The sequence below is a fragment of the Elephantulus edwardii genome, unplaced genomic scaffold (genome assembly GCF_000299155.1).
Source record: "Elephantulus edwardii isolate Elephantulus edwardi_28Jun2011 unplaced genomic scaffold, EleEdw1.0 scaffold00209, whole genome shotgun sequence".
NCBI classification, from domain to species: Eukaryota; Metazoa; Chordata; class Mammalia; order Macroscelidea; family Macroscelididae; genus Elephantulus; species Elephantulus edwardii.
This window is the reverse complement of record NW_006399959.1, coordinates 3301641-3328431: the sequence shown is the minus strand read 5'-3', so window position 1 is coordinate 3328431 and position 26791 is coordinate 3301641. Positions and strand designations below refer to the sequence as shown.

General features: G+C 43.8%; 1 protein-coding gene across 1 annotated transcript; it reads left to right on the top strand.

The window, feature by feature from the left end:
- Window positions 1-3717: 3717 nt before the first annotated feature.
- ZNF263 (zinc finger protein 263) lies at window positions 3718-9988 on the top strand. Its single transcript, XM_006897442.1, has 6 exons — window positions 3718-4104; window positions 5074-5254; window positions 5552-5625; window positions 5906-6032; window positions 8271-8387; window positions 8826-9988. Exons 1-6 carry the CDS (start codon window positions 3718-3720, stop codon window positions 9986-9988), a joined length of 2049 nt encoding a protein of 682 aa, XP_006897504.1.
- The last annotated feature ends 16803 nt before the right edge of the window (window positions 9989-26791 follow it).

Sequence of the window (26791 nt, the reverse complement as noted above, 5' to 3'; positions counted from 1 at the left end):
GAAGCTGGACTCTACAAAGAGGAATGTGGCATCAGGATTGGAGGGAGACTCATCAATAACCTGCCTTATGCAGATGATGCAACCTTACTTGCTGAAAGTGAAGGTGACTTGCAGCACTTGTTGCAGAAAATCAAGGAATGCAGCCTTCAGTATTGATTTCATTCTAATATCAAGAAAACAAAGATTCTTCGCACTGGACCAATAGGCAGTATCATGTTAGATGGAGAGGACATTGAAATTGTCAATAGTTTCATCTTACTTGGATTCACAATTAACACCCTTGGTACAAGCAGTCAGGAAACAAGGAGACACATTGTACTGGGAAAACTGCAGTTATGGACCTTTCCAAATTATTGAGGAGTAGTGATGTCAGTTTGAGGACTAAGGTGCATCTGATTCAGGCTATAGTCTTTCTAATTACTAGATATGCATCCGAGACCTGAACAATGAATAAGGATGACAGAAAAAGAATTGACGCCTTTGAGCTGTGGTGCTGGAGAAGAGCACTGGACATCTCATGGATGGCCAAAAGAACCAATAGATATGTCTTGGAGAGGATGCAGCTGGAGTGCTTTTTGGAGGCAAGAATAATAAGGCTTCTCCTCACGTACTTCGGACATATTGCTAGGAAGTTCTATTCCTTGGAGAGGGACATGATGTTGGGAACAGTGGAGGGTCGGCAAAAGAGAGAAAGGCCCTCAACTACGTGAATTGAAAAGGTGACTGCTGCAATGGGCTCTTGCATGTCAGGAAGTGTGAGGATGGCACAGGACAGGACTGGGTTCAGATTTTTTGTTCTATAGGGTCTCTATGAGTCGTACTCAACTTGACGGCACCTAACAACAACTATAGAAGGTAGTCTGGCATGTTCTCAAAAAGTTGGAAATAGAAATACCATTTGACCTAGCAATTCCACTACTGGGAATATACTCTAAAGAAACCAGAGCCATGACTCAAACAGATGTACTCACACCCATGTTTATTGTTGCATTATTCATAATCGCAAACAGATGGAAGCAACCCAAGTGCACATCCACAAATGAATGGATAAAAAAACTATGGTATATTCACACAATGGAATATTATGCAGCATTGAAAACCAATGAACTTGTAAAACATTCACAACATTGGGGAGTCTGGAGGACATTATGCTGAATGAAATACCTCAGTCACAAAAGAACAAACACTGTATAAAACCAGTGTTCTAAAACATGACAGACATGGTGGGGGGTTGGGGAGAGAATGGGGTAAGAGTGGATAGATAATGAACACTGTGTTAGATCGGATGAGGGGAAGAACTGCCTAAAAGTAATATATACTTAGGCATTATACTTATGACAACAATCTGGAACTTTAGACATTATATGTATGACAACAATCTGGTGTATTGCAGGGAGAGCTGGGGATGGGGAGGAAAACGTGCAACAGTGGGAAAAAAATTAAGTAGCTACAGAAAGTCTTCGTGCTTGGTAGAGAGTCAACAAGAAAGATAAGACCCCAGTGAGATGAGCACAGTGGTGCAGCAATGGACTCTAAGAGGAATGATTGTCAGGGTGGCACAAAATGTAAGAAGTTATTTTTTAATACAATGACTTTTGTTGTTCCAAGAAATGTTTTAGGCATCATCCTCCCTCAATCTCACACCTGGAAAATGCTTAGCTCTAATAAATATGTCAGCCTGTTGAGTGATTCCTTCCCATACACCCCAGAATTTGTATATGTACCGCACTAAGTGTCAACATGCAATGTAATGGACGAGAGAACTGGACTTTAAAGATTAGGAGAGTGTAATCATAGTCTATAGGGTGCTCTGAGGGCCTAGGGGTTAAGAAGTGCGCTGAAATTCCAAAACCCACAGTTCTAGGCCACCAGCTGCTCCAAAGGACAAAGATGGACAATCACTTCCCGTGCGATTAACTGCTACTGAAAACCCACCGGAGCTATGGGTCTGTTCTATGGGTCTGTTGGTGATAAATAGCAACAACATACAGTCTATGGCAGAGACAAGTGGTTATGAGGTGAAAATCTCAACTGCGTCAACCCAGGAATGGGTGTTACGGAGTTCCCTTTATGCGTCCATCGTGAAGAATGCTCTCTTCTAGTCTAAAGAGATGAGAATGATTCGATCTCACAAGGCTGACTATTTAAATTGTTCCCTGAACTCTTGAGCATTTGGAGTACCAGAAGTATGGCCCGGTTCAGGTGGCCTTAAATAATGAATAAAAAACTAGACATTGCGGGCCGGGTACTCTTTTGTCGCCCAAGACAAACAGTAAACAGTGGGTACCGTGGACTACATCTCCCGGCAAGCCCTGCGCCCAGCCGGATGCTGGGGGCCGGCCTAGAAGATGTTGGACCAAGGGGGCGCTTCCGGTGACTCCCAGCTGCAGTGGCGAGATGGGGCTAGGGGGGCTATCTCTTTTCAGCCTTGTTCTTGTTGTGTCCTGTGGTATTAACTGACCCTCCAGTAAGCTCTCAGAGGCCATTTAATGATGTGGATATTGCCCATCCTTCTCCTTGGGAGCAGCTGGTGGATTCGAACCTCGTGTTTTGGAAATTGCTGCTTAGAGCACGGTTTCCGTCTAATTTTATGTGAATGTAGGGGTCCAGTCAGAACCAGTTGATCCTCTGCCCGAGTTTCAGAGATTGTGAATCGCAGGAGATTGCCCATTTTTCTCCTGCAGTGTAGCTGGTGGATTTAAACCGCCAGCTATTGGGTTGACAGTGCAACTTGTTTCCCCTAGAACTACTTTCCCGGGTGTGGGGGGCGGGGGGAGTCCAAACTACACACACAAATGCTGCCTCGACTCAGTGACTATATCGAACAAAGTAGAATTATCCTTTAGAGTTTGCAAGGTCTTAAATATTTACCAAAACAACCTGCTTCATCTCTCTAGTGAGGAGTATCTGGTGGATTCGAGCCACAGACCTCTGGTTAGCACCGCAAAATCACCCTCGATACAGATGCAGTGGATATCACGGGGCTCAAAGATAGCATTTCAATACATGAGTTTTTGAGATTTTGACTCAAGTTCACTACAGATTCGAGTTTACAATTTCTCTAAAAAGGCAAGCATTATATGTATGACAATCTGGGACACGAGGTGGATTGGGAGAGGAGGGAGGAAAATGTCAAACAGTGAATGATTTTTTTTTTTTTCTTCTTTAAAGGCACACATTAGAGCTGGGGGAAACCACCCCTTAGACTCCCCCAGCGCGACGTACCCGACCTAAACCGCCTCCTAAGTTTCGAGGGTTTTGCCTAATGGCCCCGCCTCTCGTCTCTCCATAGGACTCACGTTCATCCGTTAGGCAAATATTATCTTTTCATTGGTCGGCAGTGAGTGTGGCGCGATCTCACCCAATGGGCGTTGGACACAGGAAAAACGTCACCCGGAAATTAGTTCAGAGTCGTCTTGCCTTGTTGACGCCTATCTCGCGCGCGGGGACTTCCGCTAGGAGGGCTGAACGGGTGGTGTCTGGGTTCTGGGTCCAGCTTCTCCTAGGCCTCGGAGGGGGCTCTGAGTCGTCGGCCTCCGACGCAGCTAAGGCACCGGAGCCTGCGGTACCCAGGCAAGAGCCTCGATTCCCTACTGAAACCTAGGGATCCTAGCCCGCCAGGTGCTGCTGCCGCAGTCCATCCTCGCACGGGGCTCTGTACATCTTTCCAGAAGGGTGCACCTGCTTCAGAGGCCGAGGCGCTCCAGGAGCCTGATGATGGCATCAGCCCCTGGCTCCCAGGAGCAGGAAGGGCTTTTGATAGTGAAACTGGAGGAAGACTCCGCTTGGAGCCAGGAGCTGCCTACACCCGACCGAGACTCCTGTCTACAGTCCGCTCACCTGCGCTTCCGACAGTTCCGCTTCCAAGAGGCCGCTGGTCCCCGAGAAGCCCTCGGCCGGCTCCAGGAGCTCTGCCATGAGTGGCTGCAGCCCGAGTTGCGCACCAAAGAGCAGATTCTGGAGCTGCTGGTGCTGGAGCAGTTCCTGAACATTCTGCCCCCGGAGATCCAGAGCAAGGTGCAGGAGCTGCATCCAGAGAACAGTGAAAAAGCCGTCACGCTTGTAGAGGATGTGCAGAGAGAGATGGGGAGACTAAGGCAGCAGGTAAGAGAGAGCGGATCTAACTGTGCTTTAGTGGGCCCCAACGACTGGAATGTTTGCCTGTTTAGTTACTGTCCATTAGCTTGCCCTGAAAGGGTCGTTTTCCCGTTTAATCTGGAACATTCCCCTTCCAGTGACCCCTAGATGAATAGAGTAAGCAGTAAAGTACCTTCTCACATGATTGCACTTACTAGTGTGAGTTCTGGAGTTGGGTCGCCGAGATTAAAACTTCACCCCGCTCCCTAAATTACTAACCTTGCCAGTATACGTTCTCTCTCTGGCTCTCAGTTTGCCAGTGGTTAGATGGGGATGATAAAATACCCTTCAAGTTTTGTGTTAAGAAGCCCTGGTGGCATAGTGAGTTAAATGTTGGGCTGCTAACCAAAAGTCAGAGATTGGAATCCGCTAACCTCCCCAAAGAAAGATGGACAGTCTCCTCGTGTTCCAATTTAATCTCAGAATCCGTATGGAACAAATCTACTCTGCCCTCCAGGGTCACTCTCTGTAATGGAATGAGCCTAGTGGCAGTGAGTTTGAGGGCTGTTTGGAAGATCAGGAGAGCCATATAAACAGCTCTGATCTCGCATACAAAACTTTCTTTGCAGAGTTGGATCTCAGTAACTGAATTTAGAACAGAAAAAAAACAAAACAAAACAAAACAAAAAAAAAAACAGAGAAGCTTTGAGGTCCCTGTCCCCAGTGCCACCCAGAGTATCTAACAGTGAGAAATGGAAACATCAGAAAAGATGGGCTGGAGGAACAGAGGGTACATGTTTTAGAAGCAGACCACATATATTTCCACTTACATGCATGGGATCAGGGATCAAAGGAGTGTTCCATTTCAATCACGTCTCTCTCTTGCTGAGTTCAGAGGGATAGCTCTTTCTCTTCAAGATCTGCCTTCGGGATCCTGTGCAGGTCTCCCTTTTCCTTGGGCTGTTGTGATGATGAGTGATGTGGGTTGGTCCCCAGGTCACAAACCATGGGCGGGGAACAGCAGTGCTTTTGGAGGAGCCTTTGCCTCTGGAATCTGTCCGAGAGTCGCCGAGCTTCAAGCTGGAGCCCATGGAGACTGAGCGAAGCCCTGGCCCCAGGCTGCAGGAGCTGCTAGGCCCTAGCCCCCAAAGGGACCCCCAGGCTGTAAAGGAGAGGGGTGAGGAACAGTTACGGGGCAAGTGGGAGGGCAAGGGGTTCCCAGACTGGCCCTGGCACCAGAGGCCTTGGACAAGGGATTGCTGAAGTCCAGGCCCTTAGATGTGCAGGGAAGGGTCTGGGAAATGGTGGATTGGATTCTCTTGGGTTGGGGGAGGAGGCCTCTCTTATGTGGGGCCTTTGTCTGCAGTCCTGAAAACAGAGTGGGTGTTGGGAAATGGATACAGTGTTGTGATAGTCCTCTAGGAGACATCAGAAGTTAGGGATGCATTTTCATTGTGCTTTCTGTCACCTTCAGCATTGTCTGCTCCCTGGCTTTCTCTCTTTCCTCCTGAAGGGAACACAGAAGACAAGGAAGTGACCGGGCCCCAGGTGATATGGAGGTTTCTGTTGCCTCCCCACTTTATCCCCCAGTGCCCTTCCTCCTCTTCCTGGGAGCACGCCTCCTTTGGGGGCAGGGCATTTCCTATCATTAGCAGAGGATCCTTTCTCCCTCCCAACCTTCTGTGTCTCCTCCACACCTATCTTGTAGGGCTGGTACTCTCTTCTCCATAAAATGTGTTCTGGGTTCCCCCAGTGTTTGGCCCTTTAATTTTTGTCTCTTCTTGAAGTTTTGGGGGCATCAGGGGTTAAAGGCCATGTGTTGTTTCAGTTGCCAGAGAGCTTAGAGGACGTGGCTATGTACATCTCTCAGGAAGAGTGGGGACATCAGGAGCCTAATAAGAGGACCCTTGCCAGGGACACAGGACAGGAAAATTATGAAAACATGGACTTACTGGGTAAGAATTTTTTTTTGTTTTTTCTCCCCCTAGGGATAAAGGCTGAGCCATTATGATAAGGACCTATTCCTTAGAAACTTTTGGCAAAAGCTTCCACAGGCGACATCATTTACCCACAGGCTCCTTGACTAGAATCAAGTAAACCCATGTCAGTGGTCCAGCTAGCACACTGATAGGCAGCCCTAGACTTGAGCCCCAGCTGCTAGAGCCAAGGCAGGGCACCTGGACCATAATGGACTTTGGAGGGCAAATACAGACAGACCTTGGAGATATTTTGGGTTAGATTCTGGTCCACAGCAGTGAAGCATGTCACAACATTTTTTTGTTTCCTAGTGCAGATGAAACTATAGTCTGTGAAGTGTGTAATAGAATGATTACAAGGTTTGAAATATTTTGAGAATTACTAAACAGTAGAGATACAAAATGAGCACATCTATTAGAAAAACAGCACCTTCAGTTTGTAAAAATGCAATATTCAGAGCACAGTTAAGCAAAGGACACCTGTGAATCAAATCCAGTGATTTTACCTTCTGTAGTCACACACACACTGTGCCCTGGCTTTTGATTCCTTGAAATTTTGAAATGTTCATTCTGCTGAACTCTCTTACTGTATGTGCTCTGTTAATATTCTGTACCCTCCATTAAAGCACACTTTAGAGCATCAACATCAAACTTCACAGTATCAACAATCTGTAAAACTTCAGAAAGGAAGGTCTGTGTACTTGGGGTGGTTCATCATGCAGTAGTTATCGTTTAAGAATTTGAGAACAATGCATAGGGCTTAATAACTTGAACATAAATTCAAGTACACTTGTGTGGTAAGCTATTCTACAGAAATTAAAAAAAAATTCTTACCATTGGGTTTTGATGAAGGTATTCAGGTATTCCTTGTAAATGTCTTTTAACTTTCCTGTGTGTTTACAAACACAAGAATATGATTCTGCAGAAGCCCACCACTACAAAGAAATGTACTTTGGCTCTCTACACCTGCTCTACATAAAGAGAACAGCTGTCAATTCATTTATACCAGTGATGGCAAAGACGCTTACTGCCAGCTTTTGTTCATTTATTGGGACTGTCTTCGATTCTCCATAGCCATTCTCTCCTAACAAAACAAAAATTCAGACTCTTTGCCATCGATATGGCACTGGCTCAGATCTGACCCTCCAGGGAGTTTTCATAGGCTGTAAATCACATGAGAGTAAGCTACCCTTTTTTTGCCCTTGAAACTGCTAAGTGGTACCACCTTTGAGTTGTAACTGTTGTTTAGAGGATGGCTCAAGCTGACCTCTAGCAGGTTTCCAGACGCTGTAAGTTGCACAGGAGGAGAATTCCCATCTTTCTCCCAGGGAGCAACAGGTGGATTAAAACTTTGCACCTTTGTGCTGGCAGCACACCTTCTGTGTATATTGGGCCACCAGAGCTCCCTATGTCTAGCACCCAATGGAGAGTCAGCTATGAATCTCAAATTGATGGCAGTGAGTGAGTCACATATGCGGAGGAGGTCAGATCACATTTCTTGATTTAGACTTCTTTTTGAAATCCATGTTCACTGGCAATGGTATGGCTTTGTTTTTTTACACAGCACAGTGGTGGCCCTTTGATGGTTTTCACCATAACTTCTCAGAGGCTCAGGTTCTTTTGTTATGGTCTGTCCTTTAATTTCTTCACTGATTAATTTTAGTACCCACATTGCAGCCACTTTTCCCACTTGTGTACTTTTTCATGTCTTCCCTTTCTTTAGTCATACTGTGCTGATCATTCCCTTATTCTATATTGATTGCCTTTCCTTCACCCATCTTAAAAACATGCCTGTTGTCTGTATACTGATAATTATTATGCTGAGTAAAATAAGTCAGCTGCAAAAGGACAAATAGTGTATGAGTCCACCATTATAAAAAACTAAGGAGATGGTTATATACAGAAAGAGGTATTCTTTGATGGTTATAAGAGATGGAAAGGGTGGGGGTTTTTGTTGTTTTTTATTTCAAAAGTATACATTCACAGTGCTCAGAAGTCTTAAGTAATAGGTGCTTTGCAGTTTGTTTTTCAGTGCTGTCCTCTCCCTCCCCTATCTAGAGATAGGACCACTTGAGAGTTAAGTCTGTTAGCTGAGTGTTTGCTGCCAGATTTAGTAAGCCAATATTCAGTATCCAGCTGTTGAGGGAAGGGATTAGGGACTCTTTGCCCCATAAGAGAAAAGTTCTGGTGATGTTCTTTTTCTTTTGCTATGAACAGAGTCTCCTGTTCTCCATCAGGAGGCCTCGAGCACCCAGGTGGAACAAGGTGGAAAACAATGGGATCCTAGGGTCCATGCTTGCAAGATGGCCCCAAGCCCCAGAAGCCCAGCTTCAGGTAAGAAAGATTAGTGAGAGAGAGACATTTGTGGTATTGTGTACTGGGCTGCTCAAGGGGGGGCTACCCAGAGGTTCATTGCTTCCTGTGTCCCTGCTGCTCACTTTGCATTCCAGGATTCCAGGACTAAGACTAAAATGAAGAATGTTAGGGACCAGGGTAAAAAATATAAGAGACTTGACTCTCCCTTTTGGATTTACCCCTCCAGAGGTCCAACCCTGCTCCATTGCACCCCTTCCTGAAGGGCAGAAACCAGGGTCTCTTCAAAGAGGTGGGTGGAGCCCTCTAAAGAGAATTCCAAGACTGAACCCTGATTCTTAGAGTACTTATCCTAGACCTTATCCAACTAGATGTCTCTCAGAAGGAAAGATGGGTGAGATTTCATCTTCTCCAGTAGGAAATAACAAAAATAAACATTTGCTTCCTTTCACTCTACAGGGGAAGAGAAGTTTGTGAACCAGGAGGATACCACAGAGAACCACCCTGACAACACACACCCACAGGAGCTGCCTGGCCAGGCCAGAGGGGAGGTGCCCTGGAGTCCTGCACAGGGACAACCTCATGACAGGTCAGAAGGGCACTGGGACCTTCCTGCAGAGAATCACATGCAGCAGTCCTCTGGTAGGACCAACAACTGCAGAGAACTAGGCCAACCAAAAGAACCACCCCCAAAGAAACTCCATTTATGCCCCTTGTGTGGCAAGAATTTCTCTAACAACTCAAACCTAATTAGGCACCAGAGAATACATGCAGCAGAAAGACTGTGCATGGGGGTAGAGTGCAGCGACATCTTTGGGGGAAACCCACGTTTTCTATCACTACACAGAGCACACTTGGGCGAGGAGGCCCATAAGTGCCTGGAATGTGGGAAAAGCTTCAGTCAGAACACCCACCTCACTCGCCATCAGCGCACACACACGGGCGAAAAGCCCTATCAGTGTAATGTATGTGGAAAAAGCTTCTCTTGTAACTCCAACCTCCACCGACACCAGAGAACACACACAGGTGAAAAGCCCTACAAGTGTCCTGAGTGCGGGGAGATCTTTGCTCACAGTTCCAACCTTCTCAGGCACCAGAGAATTCACACAGGAGAGAGGCCCTATAAGTGTTCGGAGTGTGGGAAAAGTTTCTCCCGTAGCTCACACCTTGTCATCCATGAACGAACTCATGAAAGAGAGAGACTTTACCCCTTCTCTGAGTGCAGAGAAGCAGTGAATGCTTGCACCCCATTCCTTCCCAGTCACGGAGCCCCCAAAGCAGACAAGAAGCTCTTTGAATGTTTGACTTGTGGGAAAAGCTTTGGGCAGGGTATGCATCTCACCAGACATCAGAGAACGCACACGGGAGAGAAACCATATAAATGTACCCTTTGTGGGGAAAACTTCTCTCACAGATCCAACTTAATCAGGCACCAGAGAATCCACACAGGAGAAAAACCATACACCTGTCAGGAGTGTGGAGACCGCTTCTCCCACAGCTCCAATCGGATTCGTCACTTGAGAACCCACACAGGAGAGAGACCCTATAAATGTTCTGAATGTGGAGAAAGCTTTTCTCGGAGTTCACGCCTTATGAGCCATCAAAGGACTCACACTGGATAGAGACAGAGATTTCTCTGACTCAGGTATGGCGACAGATTGGAGAATCCTCCTTTATGAACTATCTTCCTTAACTGACCAAACCATCTCTTTGTTTTTAAGGTATTTAAAGAAGAAAGGGTTTTATCATTGTCAGGGAAATGGAGAGGCAACAAAGGGCTTGCACAAAACAAAGCCAAGTCAGTGTGGAATTCTCCTAGCCTATTCCAAGGGGCACCTCCTCAGGTAATTTGTCCAAATTTGTGTCACACCGACAGTTACACAACAAAAGACACTCCTGAAGGCTGTGGCTGGAAGGCCACGAACAGTCTAGTTCTGCCACCACAGTGGCCTGACAGGAGGGCTCACTAACTGGCTACACATACCAGTGAACCCTTAGGGTACTGGTGACTAACTTAAGGGAATAGTGAGCTAGTCAGCCCAATTAAATAATAAAGTCTGATTTATTCTGCAGTTGGCAGAGCTCTAGACTTTCCCTTACCCAAAAAAGAGAAAACAAGCTTCAGAGCCTTGTTCCTGAGTAGAGGGTTTCCATGAAAGAGGAGTCCTGGGAAAAATGGAAAACCTGTATCCCAAGGAAATATGAGATTATGCTTTTCCCAAAGGAAGGTATGTTTGGATGGTAATAAAGGTCTTAAGGAAACCTGAAAGTGTGTCAGTTTCATCGAGGGCCCTAACTGCCTCTCCTAAGGATTGCTCTGTCCTCTGCCTTGGTTAGAGGACCTGATTACAGGTATGCTAAATAGTAAATTTATCAGCACAAGAATCTCTATCAATAATAACATTAATTAAATCAAAAAGTAGCTGATTTTTTTTCCTACATGCAAAAGAATTATATTATTTCATTTAATCCTTAAAAGAGCCCTGTGAGGAGATGTTATGTGCTATTGAGTTAGAAATGATTCATAGACGATCCTCCAGTGGGTTTTCAGAGGCTGTAAATCACATAAGAGGAGACTGTCCATCCTCCCATGGAGCAGCTGGTGGTTTTGAACCATGTGCAGCTTCTTACTGCTAGGCCACCAAACTAATTTTTTTTTAATGAGTTTACAGAGACTTTGGATTTCCATTCATTTATTGTTGCACACTCTCCTCCCTGCCCACCCCTGCCTCAGTTTGCTTTTCTCTTAGAAAAGTAAAAAAAAATTCTTTCATTGTCATACAATCCCCCCCTCCCCCATTCCACTCCACTATGCAACTTTCATTCTGGACTCTTGTCATGACAATAATACCTAATCATATATTCCTCCTAAACAGTTCTCTCCCTCATCTGTTTCAATGCAGTATACATTATCCCCTTTTCTTAGTTTCCCCCAACCCCGATATCAGTCCTGCTTTACAGCAGTGTCACTATGCAGTATTTGTCCTTTTGTGATTGAGATATTTCACTCAGCATAATGTCCTCCAAGGTCACCCATTTTATATAATAAATCATGAGTTCCTTGTTTTTCAATGCAGCATAGTATTCCATTGTGTGAATATACCACAGCTTCTCTATCCATTTGCTTGTTGATGGGCACTTAGGTTGTTTCAAACTCTTTGCTATTGTGACCAAAGCCACAAAAAAACATGGGTGTGCATATATCTATGTGGGTAGCAGTTATGGTTTCTTTAGGGTATATTGCCAGTAGTGGAATTGCTGGGTCAAATGTTATTTGTATTTCCAACCTTTTGAGAAAGCACCATACTGCCTTCCAGAGTGGTTGCACCATTTTACACTCCCACCAACAGTGAGTAAGGGTTCCTGTTTCTCCACAACCTCTCCAGCATTTGTTATTTGTTATTCTGTTAAATTTTGCTATTCTTACTGGGGTGAGATGATATCTCATAATTGTTTTGATTTGCATCTCTCTTAGAGCTAGGGATTTTGAACATTTCTTCATGTGTGTGTTTGCTTTCTGAATGTCTTCTTTGGTGACGTGTCTGTTCATATCCTGTACCCATTTTTCAACTGGGTGGTTTATCTTGTTGTAGTGAAAATTTTATTTCTTTTTTTAAGTGTTTCCTTTTAACATTTAACCCAGCTTGCATGCACTTTTGGTTAAAAATTTATTTCCGTTCATACAAAGGAGACGGGCATTTCCTTCTGATAATGTGATGTACACAAGTGGAGCTTACCTTGCCTTTTTTCAGTCTACAAGGTTTAAGGATAGCCTTGCTGATGCACTAATTACTCAGCTGGTAAACAAAAGCGGGCAGTTCAAACCCAGGGAAGATGGAGCAGTTTGCTTCTGGAAAGATTGTTGTACTGGTGGTTATGTGCCATCAGAACTGACTCATTTACCCTCCAGCAAGTTTTCAGAGGCTCTAAATGGCATAGGAGGATACTGCCAATTTTTCTCCCAGGGAGTAGCTGGTGGATTTGAACTTTTGGGTTGGCAGTGCATCTCCTTACCACTAGGTCATCAGGTGACTGTTGTTGTTATGTCCTGTCGAGTTGCTTGCGACTCATAGTGACCCTATGTACAACAGCCCTAAATCCTGCTCTATCCTGTGCCAGTCGCAATGCCTCTGACACACCCATGCGATTACCCCAGTCCCTGAATCAGTCCACCTCATAGAGGGTCTTCCTCTTCTATGCCGTCCCTACACCCTGGTGTCTCTCTCCAAGGACCTGTCCCTCCTTACAACATGTCCAAAGTATGTCAGATGAAGCCCCAGAATCCTTGGCAGTCCATGGTACATTCAGTACTCTTCTCTAGCACCACAGCTCAAAGGTGTCAATTCTCCTTCTATCCTCCCTAGTCATTGTCCAACTCTCTGATGCATAACAAGTGATTGCAAAGACCATAGCCTGTATCAGACACACCTTAGTCTCCAGAGTGACACCATTGCTCTTCAGGACCCTGGAGAGGTCCCTAATAGCAGACTTTCCCATCACAATACGTTTTTTGATTCCCTGGCTGTTGGTGCCAAGAGTATTGACCATGTAGCCAAGCAAACTAAAGTTAACAATCAGGTGATTATACCCTTGAAAATCCTGTGAGGCAGTTCTGCTTTGTCCTGGAACCAATTCCATGGCAGTAGGTTGGGTAAGGCTTTTTCTTGTCTGATGGCTGAGGAGCCAGTGGGAAGAGTCTGGCTATGTTCAACCATGACACTGAGTGGCTGATGAAAAAACTGCTCAGGGCGGGGGGGCGGGGAGGGAGGGAGTTGGAATTCTGACCAGTTCCAAGTGCATTAATATCTGTTCATCATTGGTAACCCTTGAATGTCCCAGAATCTTCAGTCAGAAAGCTCAAGTGTGACTCAGGAATTCCAATGAAATTCATGGATAGAACGGGCAGTTTCCCAAGGCATGCTGGGTTAGAAAAGCATCGCATTTTTCCTGAAACGCAAATATAACTGTCATATAGTGAATTATTCTGGTCTTCCTCACCCATTGCCTAGTCCACTTTCACTTATAGCAACTCTAGGACAGGGAAGCTGCCCCTTGGAGTTTCTAAGAAGTTCATCTCTGGGAGCAGGCTGCCTTAGCTTTCTGCTGTCTGTGGGCTTTACCTGTGCTCTTCCTCCATTCCCCCTTAGGCAGGAAGGCTTGGTTGGTTCCATAGCCTGGATGCCTGCACTCCTCAGGGTTTGAGCCTATCAGCTGGTTTCTCAGAGGAGCCTTAACCTTCAAGAATGACATCCCAAACCAAACAGTCCTTAGACTGAGACAAACCCAAGGAATTGGTGGTTCCCAGTCTGGTCAGACACCTTCCAGGGCCCCTGCAGCAGCCAACCATGCTGCCTTCATAGAGGGCAGAGGAGGAAAGGCAGGCTGGCAGGGCTCAGGCCAGGCTGCACAAATCCTCCTCTCCTGCTGCTGCCTCACCATCCTCTCAGCCCAGAGCCAGAGCCCTCTCCCCTCAGGCCTGAGTGTCCTGCTCCCAACTCCGCCAAGCTAGCTGTGTCCTCTGGGACACAGGCTAACCTAGTTGAAAATTTTCCCTATCTCTGGCATTATTGTACCCCTAACCTCCTTGGCCCCTCAAACGTGTTTACCGACCAGGGGGCCATAAACAGGGTTGAACATGGGATGGGAGCTAGTGACATGCCAGGATGTGGGCCCAGTGCAGTGGGAACACTTAGGGAACTGAGACGGGTTATATAATGAGATCATCATCGAGGATGACTGAGGATCATGAGAGAGACTGAGCTGGCAATGTTCAGCATGTGGGTTCCAGGTAGAGCCAGCCTAGCTCCCTTCCAGCTTCTGTTAGGCTGAGGAGCCAAGGAAGCATGAAAAAAGTTCAGAGTGCTTGATGGCAATTTCTTTTCTAGAAATTCTGGGTAATGAAAGCAAGAGTTGGTTTATAAGGTAAAAACAGCAACAAAGAATTAAAATTAAAAGGATCTCACTCAACAAAGAAGAAATGCTTAATAATCTCAAAAACTCATATTAAAAGAAAACTACTTAAAAACTGAGCAGAAATAACATGAATCTAAATTTTTCCCAAATTTTAATTTCCAAAAGGATTTAGTGTGTGTGTTTGGGGTGGGGGGAGCATATACATTTAATGCTGATGTTGAGCTTGAATAAGTAAGATTAGCTTGGCCATTTTTGGAAGTGAAAAGTAATTGCCTTAACAAATAAAAAAAAATTTGTAATTAAAGTATTAGAGCAAGACATTGCTCCATTTAATCACTAATTTTATACTATAGAATCAAAACTGAACCCCATGCTATGGAATTGATTCCAATTTATGAAGACATTCCATTGGGCTTCACTGTAGACTGTGCCAAGAAGGCAGCTTCACCTTTCTGCTTCAGAACTGCTGACTGCTAACCTCCATGCTAAACCTAATCTGGATCAGGACTCCATCATTTTCTACCAGTCACTCAGTACTGAAAAAGAATACATACTTCCAAACACATTCTTGGAATTAATATGTGAGAAAGGAACACTAAGAGCCAATAAAGAAGAACCAATTTCCTAACTCTTGAAAAAAATTTCCTTTCAAATGTTAACCTGACATAGCTGTAAAACCATCTTTTTTTCTTTTTTCTTTGTTGAAACATTAGCAAAAACTAGCCTCAGTGCTGGGGACTGACACACTGGGGGAACTTCCAAATTTCTGGCAGTTTCAATTGTGTACCACAAATTTTTAAACCTCAGATTATCTATTTTAAAATGAGAAAGGGGCTTAAAATAAAAAATTTTAAAGAGATGAAATTTACTAAAGCGTTAAGTCATTGAATGCTTTTTATCTATGATTTTTCTGCTGGCACACAGTCAACAGCAGGAGGTTTGGCACGTGTTATCAGCACTTATTACTTCCACGATAAATGAGAAATAAGCACTGAAGAGGTAGGAACAGAGATTAAGAATTCAGAGCATAGGGGGACCTCCCCCTGTACCAGTCCAATCCGATTTGACTGTACAGACACAAAAATAATAAAATTTAAAAAAAAAATTCAGAGCATGTCACACTACTACATTAAAAAGTGGATCAATCCTTATCTTAAAGGTAAGGAAAAACCAGTCATGGAGCTGCTCTGTTGGAAGCTGCGAATACATTAGGGTAGGATTTAAATTAATGCTTTTCCCACATTCCACTTTCGATAAATCTGAGGTGTTAAAACCTCATTACTTAGATCCTTATCTAAAACAACAAAACCTAAAACATGGAACATATTTATACATTTAAAGAAAATTGTTTTCAAACTATATTTTACAATTGATATAACACAGAGCCCTAGTGGCATAGTGTTATGTTTTGGGCTGTTCTCTGAAAGTCTGGCAGTTCACCCAGATGCTGCTCAGGGAGCATGAGGCACTCTCCTGTAAAGATTCAGAAATCCCATGAAGGATCACCAGAAGTTAGAACTGACAGATTAGCAGTGAGTTTCGTTTTGGTGATTTTAAGTGCCTACAGATCCACAAAATTAAGGTCAGCTGATAAAAATTTTACGAATTACTTTCCTCATTGTTATTATGTAATAGCACAAACCTTTAACACAAATTGTAGTGATGCGCGCCAGAAAGTGGGCCCGCTGAAGGGCTCTTTAAAGTTAGGAGGCCGAGGTTTCAAAAAGCTTCCAATTCAAGAATGGATTCTACCCTGAAATTTTCTTGATGAATTCTTGCTGTGTCTCCTTCAGCGTAAAGTGGATCTTGTATTAACAAAATCAAGAAGGCAGCTGGTGTCCTGTCAGAACAATTCCAAACAGCTCAGCTTTTCTTTTTTTTTTTTGGTTGGGGGCAACAAGATACTTTTTTCTTCATCCTCCCCATTTAACCACACCCTAGCATCATTCAGCCTGGTTTCCAACTCTCCACATTTCTTAAGAATTTTTCTAAAAAAAAAGAAAATTAAAAAAAATTTAAAAAAGAATTTTTCTAGAGTTCTCATCTTCTAAGCCTTGACTATCATTCTCAGGTGTCTTTTTGTACAGCTGATGTTCCCATGAGCTTGCTATGGTTGTCTGTTTTATCCCATCCCAACTCTGCCCAGTTAATCTTGGAAGCTCCTTTGGCTTGCTCATCATTTTCTTCAAAAATTGCAAGCCTCTCTTCCAGTTGCTTTTATCCAAAACATTAGCAGCTTAAGGTCACATGGTGGTGACTCATTGGTTGGGTTAAAGTGTTATGGGGAAAGAACATAAAAATAATTGGCCTATCCACTGGCCAGTGCCTCAGCAGAAGCGTGAGCTGCAGAGTGATCTAAGAGCAATGCCCCAACTTCCATCTTGTGGAACTTCAGGTGTTAAGCTGAAAATGCCTGACCTCTGGGCCAAAGTTTTAAAAGAGCCATTCTGAAAACAATGCTCTGGTCAGCCACACATCTTTACTAGGTTTATATATCACAGTTAATGTGCTTGTGTCCTCTTTCACACTGTTAAGTAGCTTTGATTTCCAGTTTTGATTGCTTTAACTTAGGAGTCATGTTTGCATTTGTACACAGGACAAACAACCATTCTTTGGGGTTCTTTTTCTTCCCCAGTATTTTCTGCTTGCCTGAGCATTTTCTGGCAGTGAGGTCAGCCTCGTTCCCACCATCCAGCAGAGCTAAACAATTTCTGTGCTTTGATAATCATGGAGAGTTTTTGTTGAAACATCTTGATGCTTTCTGAAGCTGAACTTAGGACTTGGTCTTCGGATGCTTTTTGATTGCTGACTGCATGCATTTCAAAATCTAAAAAGCCAGCCCATGAAAATCCATGTGAATCTCGGCAGCAGCCTGACACTCCACACCTCTCACTAGGACACTGTGGCATGTCCCCGGTGACCGCATACAGACTGCATCGTCTCCACTACCGTTTGGCTCCCACTGTTCCCTTTCTCTTCTTGGCCCCTGCTAATGGCACTTTCTATTTTAGGACCAAGTTCGGAATCAACGTCTTATTCTTTTTAATGTCATAAAATGTTCATTTACTGATTCCAGATTTACCCATTATACTTTTCAAGCAGGGAACAACCAGCTTCAGCTCCACTCAGGACTTTTCTTTTTCTCTTCCAAATTTCATGTTTTATATTTTCTTATCTTATTCATACTGAATTTGATTCAAACAACCAAAAGAAGAAAGGAAACTGCCCTACAGAATTGAAAAGTGTGTGTGTGTGTGTGTGTGTGTGTGTGTGTGTGTGTGTGAAAGAGAGAGAAATAGCTCAAAATCTTAGAAGGCACAGCTATTTGTACTGGAGAGTAATTTAAAAAGATAATTAGCTGATTTACTAATCTAAAGGTAAAGACATAAATTCAGAAAGACACCAAGGCCCTATATGGACCAAAGTCCTATATGGCTACTGTTCCTGTAAGAAAGGGTGGGGGTGGTCGTTATTGTTAGGTACTGTTGCAACAAGTATGATTACTAGCAACCCTGTGAACAACAGATCTGACCCTGTCCTGTACTGTGCATTCTAATCGTCTCTGACACACTTGTTCCCATTGCTACAGTAGCTACAGCAATCCATCTTGCTCAGGGTCTTTCTTTTGCTGAACCGCCATCTTTCCAAGAACAGCCTCTTCTAACAACATGCCTGGACTATGTGAAACTAAGGTTCGTCATCTTTGCCTCCAAGGAGCACTGTAACCGCCCTTTCTCCAAGACACATGTTTGTTTTTTTGATAGTCCATGTAATCTTAAGTACTCTTTTTTATTATTATTAATTTCAGTGAACATTTACAGACATTTTAGATTTCCATTCATCCATTATTGCACTTTTCTCCCCGCCCACATCACCCCCACCCCCAGTTCACTCTTCTCTTTGAAAAGTAAAATTCCTTCATTGGTATACAATCCCCCCACCCCTACCCCAAGAATACTCCACTCTGTAACCTTCATTCCGGACTCTTATGATAATCATAGTGCCCTAAAAGATACTGCTTTTAAACTGTTCTCTCCCTTACCGGTTTCAATGCAGTATACATAATTCATCCAATTTTTCTCATTCTTACCCTAACCCTGATGTCAGTCCCATCTTACAGCAGTGGCACTATGCAGTGTTTGTCCTTTTGTGACTGAGATATTTCACTCAGCATAATGTCCTCAAGAGTCACCCATTTTAAATAATATTGCATGAGTTCCTTATTTTTCAATGCAGCATAGTATTCCATTGTGTGAATATACCACAGCTTCTCTATCCATTTGATGATGGGCACTTAGGTTGTTTCAAACTCCATTCATTTGATGATGGGCACTTAGGTTGTTTCAAACTCCTTGCTATTGTGAACAAAGCTGTGATAAACATTGGTGCATATATCTGCTTGGATGGTGGTTATGGTCTCTTTGGGGTATATTCCCAGCAGTGGAATTGCTGGGTCAAATGGTATCTCTGTTTGCAACTTTTTGAGAAAGTGCCACACTGCTTTCCACAGTGGCTGCACCATTTTACACTCCCACCAACAGTGAATAAGGGTTCCATTCTCTCCACAACCTCACCAGCATTTGTTGCTTGCTGTTCTGTTAAATTTTGCTAGTCTTACTGGGGTGAGATGATATCTCATAGTTGTAGAATCTTAAGTACTCTTCTCCAGCATCACAAAAGCGTCAATTACTCACAGTCCAGCTCTCAGATGCATAGCAAGTGACTTAAAAGACGATGGCCTGAATCAGGTGCACCTTAGTCTTCAAACCAAAGACTCTTGAGTAATTTGGTTCAATTACTGCTCTTTAGTAATTTGAGAGCCAAAACAATATGTCTCCCACCTCTTAACTACTAGTACCGAGGGTGCTGATTATGGATCCAAGAAAGACAAAATCGTTCACAATTTCAGTCTTTTCTCCATCTATGAAGGCATGTGTTGCTGTTGAGTACTGTCAACTCATAGCTGACCCTCTTGCAGGTTTTCAAAAGCAATAAATCACACAGGAGAAGATTGCCCATCTTTCCCACATGGAGTAGTTGGTGGATTCAAACCATACATTTGGAATGGCGACACCATTCCTTACCCCTTGGTCACCAGAGCTCCTTTTGAATCAAGTAGTTTTCTGAAATGTTATAACTAAGGCAATTATTAAATAACTTTCAAATGGAGTGGGGGTAATTTTTTAGCAAGCAGCAGCAGCACCCCTAATTCCAGCTAGCCATACACCAATAGTATTCAATTTACCACAACAGCTGGGTTGTCTCAGATTAAATTCAAAGACCACTTTTACTGCTTTTCAGCTGCACATTCATCATTACCACAACAATGCCCAGGCAGCGGACGGTCAAGTAAAAAAGGAAAAACTTGGGGGAATTTACAGGAGTCACAAGAGTGTGTTACATGTTGGGATGTTGATAGAAAGGCCAGCATTTAAAATCCATCATTCATTCTGTAGAAGAAAATGAAGCAATGTCTTCTGTAAAGATTTCCAGACTCAGAGAACTGATGGAAGGCAGCCATCAGTCAGAGCCACACAGTGCCACTGTGTTTGGTTTTGACTTACAGCAACTTAGCACCAAAGCGCAAACAACTGAATCCTCAGAGGCCCTCGTTCACTGTTCACTATCTGTGCATAGCTTCCTCTTCTTCCTTCCATGGGGTCTTCTTATGTTACCTCAATCATTTCCCTATGTGGCCCAACAATGACACTCAAGAAGACTGCTGGCAGAAATTCAGTCAATTTGGCAAGTTCTAATTAAATGCTGCATTAAGTGTTGGGCCAGACGAGGCTCTTAAAGCTAAGGGCATAAATTTAAAAAGAAATTATTAAAAGTACTCAGAAAGTAGAACTAGGAGAAGTTACACGCAATCCTGAAGGCAGATGCTCCATAGAAGAACCCACCAGAGGGTGAGCTATGAGTCGATTTTGACTCTCCAGTACATAACAACAACAACATTCGGAAAGTATCTATTAATAATTATTGAGAGTATTATTACTTTTAAAAGTAACAACAGTAATTTTTAAATAAATACTCCTGGAAGTATGCTCAGAGCAGGGGCCTAAAGAATGACTCTTCTAATTACAACGTAAACTACAGGAATTGGGGTCTTTTGTGACCAGTTAAGTGCCATCAAGTCGTAAACAACTCACAGTGGCCCTATGAATGAAAGACCTGAACAACTGTATAATTTTCATCGTTTCTTCAAGTTCATAGGGTTTCTGGAGGCAAGCTATTTCGGAAATGGAATCCACTCCTGCTTCCAAGCTTGTTTTAATCAGGGAGCTCCACCAAACACTGTCCACCATGGGTAACCATTACCGCATTTGACACATCAGTGTCACAGTGTTCAGCATCACAGCAACCATAAGTTACCTCTGTACAGCAAATAGACATGACCAGAGGCACACAATTTGTGGCATTCCTAGAAAATTGCCTTACACACACATTAAGAAAAAAGTTCAGTTCAAATATTTGGTAATACCATCTCAGACAAGAGTCTTATAACAAAAATTTACAGAATACTCCTGGGCCTCCACAAGAAAAAGACTGATAACCCAATTACAAAATGGGCAAAAGACATGGAAAGACTTTTCACAGAGGAAGATATTTGAATGGCAAACAGACACATGAAGAAATCCTTCAAATCACTGGTAATAAGAGAGATGCAAATCAAAACCACAATGAAGTACCATCTTACTCCCGTAAGAGTGACAAAGTTTAACAGGGCAGCAAGTAATAGATGTTGGAGAGGATGTGGCAAGAAAGGAACTCTTATATACTGTTGGTGGTATTGTAAGATGGTGCAACCATTCTGGAAGACAGTTTGGCGTTTCCTCAAAAAGCTGAATGTAGAAATTCCATATGACCCAGTTATTCCATTACTTGTAATATACCCTGAGAATGAATATGAGAACTGAGGCACAAACTTGCGATTTGTACACCAGTGTTCATAGCAGCATTATTCACCATTGCAAGAACATGGAAACAGCCCATATGTATGGTACACTCACAATGGAATACTATGCAGCACGCAAGAGCAGTAACTTTGTGTAACTTATTACCTAACTGGGAGGAACTGGAGAGCATTATGCTGAGTGAACTAACTCAATCCCACAAGGATAAATACTGTATAAGACCATTATGGCAGAATGAGTATAAGGATCCAGGAGGGGTGGGAGAGGCTGGAAGCAGAGGGATGTAGATGTACAAGGGGGAAAAGAAGATTAATCATTGGATTGTACAATTTGTTGGGGGTGTGTGTGAAGGAAATGGAAAGAATTTGAATTTGTATTAGAATTTTGTAAATAAGCTAGTAAATAAAAAAAGAAGTTCAGTTCCAATCTGAAAAGACTTTGAGGAAATGAGCCTTCTTTGCCACATACTCAGGTGACTCTGGCAAATACACACTATTGTTGCTGCTCTTGAATTCCCTCAAGAGCCCTGGTGGTTTAGTGGTTAAAGGGCTAGGCTGCTAATCAAACAGTCAGCAGTTTGAATCTACCAGCTGCTCTGAGGGGGTAGGGGGCGAGTGGAGACAAGGCAGTCTGCTTCTGTAAAAAAGTTTAAGAGGCAGTTCTATATTGTCCTGCAGTGTCACTATTATGTCATTCATTCTCACTGGAAGTAGAATGTACGCATGTGTCCCCACTCCCTATTGTGGGCAAAATCTCTCAAGGTCTTTGAGACTTTGCCCTAAGCAAAACTCAACCTTTATTTCCTTGGCATTTTCATAGCATCCAATTATTAATAATCCCTTACTTTTTACTACCTGTGTTAATGATAGTCATAAAATTGTTTCAGTACTTTTACTAGAGGGAGCTCTGGTGACCAAGTGGTAAGGAGCTGTGCTGCCAACCACATGGCATTTTGAATCTACCAGTGGCTCCTCTAGGGACGATGGGCAATCTTCTCATTAGTTATAGCCTCTGAAAACCCACTGGAGGGTCAGCTACAGATTGGTTATGATCTGACAGCACATAATAACTCTTAATTAAGGGCAGAGACCTTGTCCTATCCAACCTTGGCTACACATGAAAAGCAAAACTAAAATCAAGACCACTGCCATCCAGTTGATTCTGACTCATGTTGACCCACCACTGGGTTTCCAGGGCTATAAATTAAAACAGGAGACCACCTGTTTTCCAACTGTCTTTTAGTTGAGTAGTCCAACAAGTAATCAGTCCACTATGCCACCACAGCTCTTTGGCTACATTTAGCAGATTTAATGAATATTCCTTTGATGAAATAGGTAGACACTATAAAAACATTGCAATATGGATTGCATCTCAACACCCAGAAAGCAAAAATCCTTGCCGCTGAACCAATAGGCAACAACATCTTTATGGAGGAAGGATTGAGATGATCAACTACATTTTACTTGGATCCACACTCAGTATACTTGGTACCAATGATCAAGAAATCAGGAGATGCATTGCACTAGAAAAGTCTGCAGTCAGAGACCTCTCCAAATTACAGAGGTGTAATGTTGTCAGTTTGAGGGCTATGGTGGTCCTGATTCAGGCCATGGTTTTTTCAGTCACTTGTTATGTATGCATGGGACAGTGACTAAAGATGACAGAAGAATTGATGCCTTTGAACTGTAATGTTGGAGAAGAGTACTGAAGATCCCATGAACAAATCCCATGCCAAAAGAACAAATAGGTATGTCTTGAAGAGGGTGCAGCCAGAGTGCTCCTTGGAGGCAAAGATGAAGAAGGCTTCGTCTCACATACGTAGGTATGTTGCTAGGAGAGGTTATTCCTTTGAAAGGGGCATCAAACAGCTTCATCTTGCTTGGATCCACAATTAACACCCCTGGTACAAGTAGTCAGGAAATAAGGGGAAGCACTGGGAAAATCTGCAGTTAGGGACCTTTCCAAATTATTGAGGAGTAGTGATGTCAGTTTCAGGACCAAGGTGTATCTGATTCAGGCCACAGTCTTTCTAATTACTAGCTATGCATCCAAAACCTGGACAGTGAATAAGGATGAAAAAGCAAAAGAATTGATGTCTTAAGCTGTCGTGTTGAAGAAGGGCACTGAACATCCCATGGACAGCCAAGAGAATGAACAGATACGTCTTGGAGAGGGTGCAGCTGTTTTGAGGCAATGATGAGGCTTTGTCTCACATAAGTTGGACATGTTGCTAGGAGGTGTTATTCCTTGGAGAGGGACATGATGTTGGGAAGGGTGGAAGGTTGGCAAAGGACAGGAAGATCCTGAACCAAGTAGACTGACACGGTGACTGCTCCAGTGGGGTCTTGTGTGTCAGGAAGTATGAGAATAGAACAGAACAGTGTTCAGATCTTTAGTTCATAGCGTTGTTATGAGTTGTGCTCAACTTGATGGCATCTAATAACAATAAATGTTATACAACAAAATGTGTATAAACACAGCAAATGAAAACCAGTATGATTTGTTAAACTTTCACTCAAAGAATTTTTAAATAGTTTAAAGAAAAAAAAAGGGGGGGAGGGCATCAAAGGGGAAGGTGGAAGGTCAATGAAAGAGAGGAATGCCCTCAACCAGATAGACTGACACAGTGACTGCAGCGATGGGCTCTAGTGTGTCAGAGATTGTGAAGATGGCACAAGATAAGACAGGGTTCAGATCTGTTTGTTGTTCATAGAGTCTCTACGGGTCATACTCGACTCAACGGCACCTAACAAGAAGAAGAAAACAATGACAATTAGGATAACACTGACTACACCTCTATGATCCGGTAAATATTAATAGGATGCCAAACCTAGACACTATAGTAAATACAAAATAAAAACAAAGACAACGACAACAGAAGGTCTAACTTACGGCTTGGACCCGCCACCAGTAACAGATGTGACCCTGAGCAAGTCACTGTCGAGGACTCAATGTTTATTTGTCCAGGGCAAATACAAATTTTCTCACAAGTCAATCCTGAACTCTCAAGAAAAGGGCATTATTGCCGTGATAGGCGCGCCACACAACGACGCAAAGTTAACCAGCTCAGGCCGCCGAAGAGGAGACGGGGGAGCTCCTGCGGCCCAGAGCTCGGACAACCGGGGAAGCGAACCTTTTTCGCGAGGCTCCGGTGTCTTCGGGGAAGGGGGAACTCCGCAAACGCATTTGGGGGGCGGCCGGGGCACGACCGAGTGAGCACCGGGGTGCTGCGTCACTTCCGCTTCTTGGTGCGCACGCGGCGCCAGGGCGCGCGGGGTCCTCCGCGGAGTGGGCCGTGCGTCCGGGCGCGGGTCACTGTACCCGGTCCTCGGCCTTCTCTGGCGGCGGTCTGTGTGGTCCCGCATCCTGGCGGCGAAAGCCTGAGAGTTTCGGTCCCCAGAACCGCGCGCGTGCGGGCAGCGACCTTACCGTTTAAGTCCCAGAAAGCCAAGTGGTTGCGACGGCAGCCAAGCTGTCCTGAGGTAAACAAAAAACGTCCTTCTCCATGGTTTCCGCCCCCCTGTGGGCGGGCGGAAGGGCCGCAGCCATTTTCCGCGGCGCGGCTGTGGCTCGGGGCAACGGCCAGCAGGCGGCGGGAAGTCCGCGGCCGACCTACCCCGAAGGCACCCCTGCACCACCTTGGGAGGACATAGCGAGTGTGGGACAGATAGCATCTCCTGCGGGTAACCAGAATCCTGGTGCCACTTCTGCGAGCGGAGGAGAAAGTGTCAGCCACCTGGCCCAAATCCTTAATCCCCGCTCCCCTTTTTTGTTTTTGCCCACTTGTATCTCCTGCAGAAAAAGATGAAGCTGGTGGATTCTGGCGGCTTTCGGTTAACAGCTGAGCCAGTAGTGCTCCAGGGCCTCGGGGTGTACTGTATATTGCTGCTAACTCATTTTCTCCTGCGCAAACCAAACTATCTAACCTCGCCGAGTTGCTTTCGGCCCCTGGACGTCCCTACAGGACAGAGAAGGCTTGCCCCACGTGGTTTCAAAGGCTATAAATCTTTTAGGGGCTTTGTTGTCAGCGACTCATAGCGACCCTCTGAACAAAGGGTCTGAACCCTGCCCCGTCCTGTGCCACCCTCAGGCTCTGACGCGTTGAGCCTGTTGCTGCAATTACTGTCAGTCCATCTTGTTGAGGGTCGTCTATTTTGCTGACTTTAACCTTTACAAGCGTGATGACATTTTCCGAGGACTGGCCCCTCCTCTCTTAACAACATGCCAAAGCAAATAAGGTGGAGTTTCACCATCTTAGCCTTTATGAAGCAGCACCCTGAAAGCACTTTTTCAAAGACGAGTTTTTTGTTTGGCAGTCTGTGGGATATTCAGTACTCTTCTCCAGTGCAACTCAGTGACTTCAATAATTCTCATTGCCCAACTTTTCAGATGCATAGCAAGTAACTGAAAAGACCATGGCTTAAATCAGGGACATCTTAATCTTTAAACTGCTTCTTAGCACCTTGGAGAGGTCCTTGACAGCACATTTTTTCCAGTGCAACATGTGTTTTGGTTTCTTGACCCCTGGTGCCAAGAGTGTTGATTATGGATCCAAGTAAAATGAAATCATTGGCAACCTCGGTCTTTTATCTGTCTTATCATAGTGTTGCTTGGAGGCCCAGTCATGAGAATTTTTATTTATTTTTTTTATGTTGAGATGTAATCCATATTGAACGTTACTGTCTTTGATCTGCTGCAACAAGAGTTTCAAGTCCTCCTGATTTTCCAGGAAGCTTTGTTAGTGGGTTTCAACCACTGATCATTTGCTAAAAGCTCTGTATTTATCCCACTGTGCCATCAAGGCATAACCATGTAAACACAACTTTTAAAATGTGTCAGTCACCTGGACAATACTCAACCCGATTTTTTTGTCTTGCAAAGAACAATAATAAGCTTCTAGTCACTTGTCAGGGGACATTTTCTGAGAAGAGTACCACTGCTTTTTTTACCATTACTTCTACTGCCTTTTCCACTGTCTCACTTCTCTTAGCTATATTTCTCCTGTGGGAAAGAGAATGTCAAATGTTCCAGTAAATGAAGACTTCGATTTTTTTTTTTATTAGACTTCGATTTTTTAAGGCATAAAATGTAAGAGGAGTTTCACCCCTGCAAGTAACTGAGAACTGGAATGATTTAAAACTTAAGATTTTCTTTTAATCTTGTTTTCTTATTTTTCCCTAATTTTCCTTTGACATTGAGAAAATGGGATAAGAAGAACATAGGTAAAATCTTCAGATAATCCTAAACTCCCTTCATCCAATGAGTGCTACTTTTTTACACCCACCGCCATTTCCTGAGTTGTTTTTGGCTTTTGTTTTTCAAATAAGTTGGCATTTGCCTCTCTGAACTGTGCAGTGTCCAAGTTAAATAAGAAAGAAGGACACGGGTGGAAGGAAGCTGGACTAAGCTATCATTGTGGGTTACCTACTATTTGGCATTTGGCTGTTAATTTTAAAAGGAAAGCATGATAATCTTCTGTGTTCATTTCCCCCACTAATGGGTGTGCTTCTCTGCGCTCCAGTGCAATTTTCAGAGTCTTTTCTGACATCCATTTTGGTCTTTTCTTCTTCTTCTGTCTTTGCAATGACCGTTTGC

Bases quoted from the DNA above. Each gene is read 5' to 3' on its own strand.
- ZNF263 (XM_006897442.1), top strand. From the start codon at position 3,718: ATGGCATCAGCCCCTGGCTCCCAGGAGCAGGAAGGGCTTTTGATAGTG. The intron at 5,255-5,551 runs GTGAGGAACAGT...TGTCACCTTCAG, and splicing joins CCAGGCTGTAAAGGAGAGGG to CATTGTCTGCTCCCTGGCTT. The intron at 5,626-5,905 runs GTGATATGGAGG...GTGTTGTTTCAG, and splicing joins AGGAAGTGACCGGGCCCCAG to TTGCCAGAGAGCTTAGAGGA.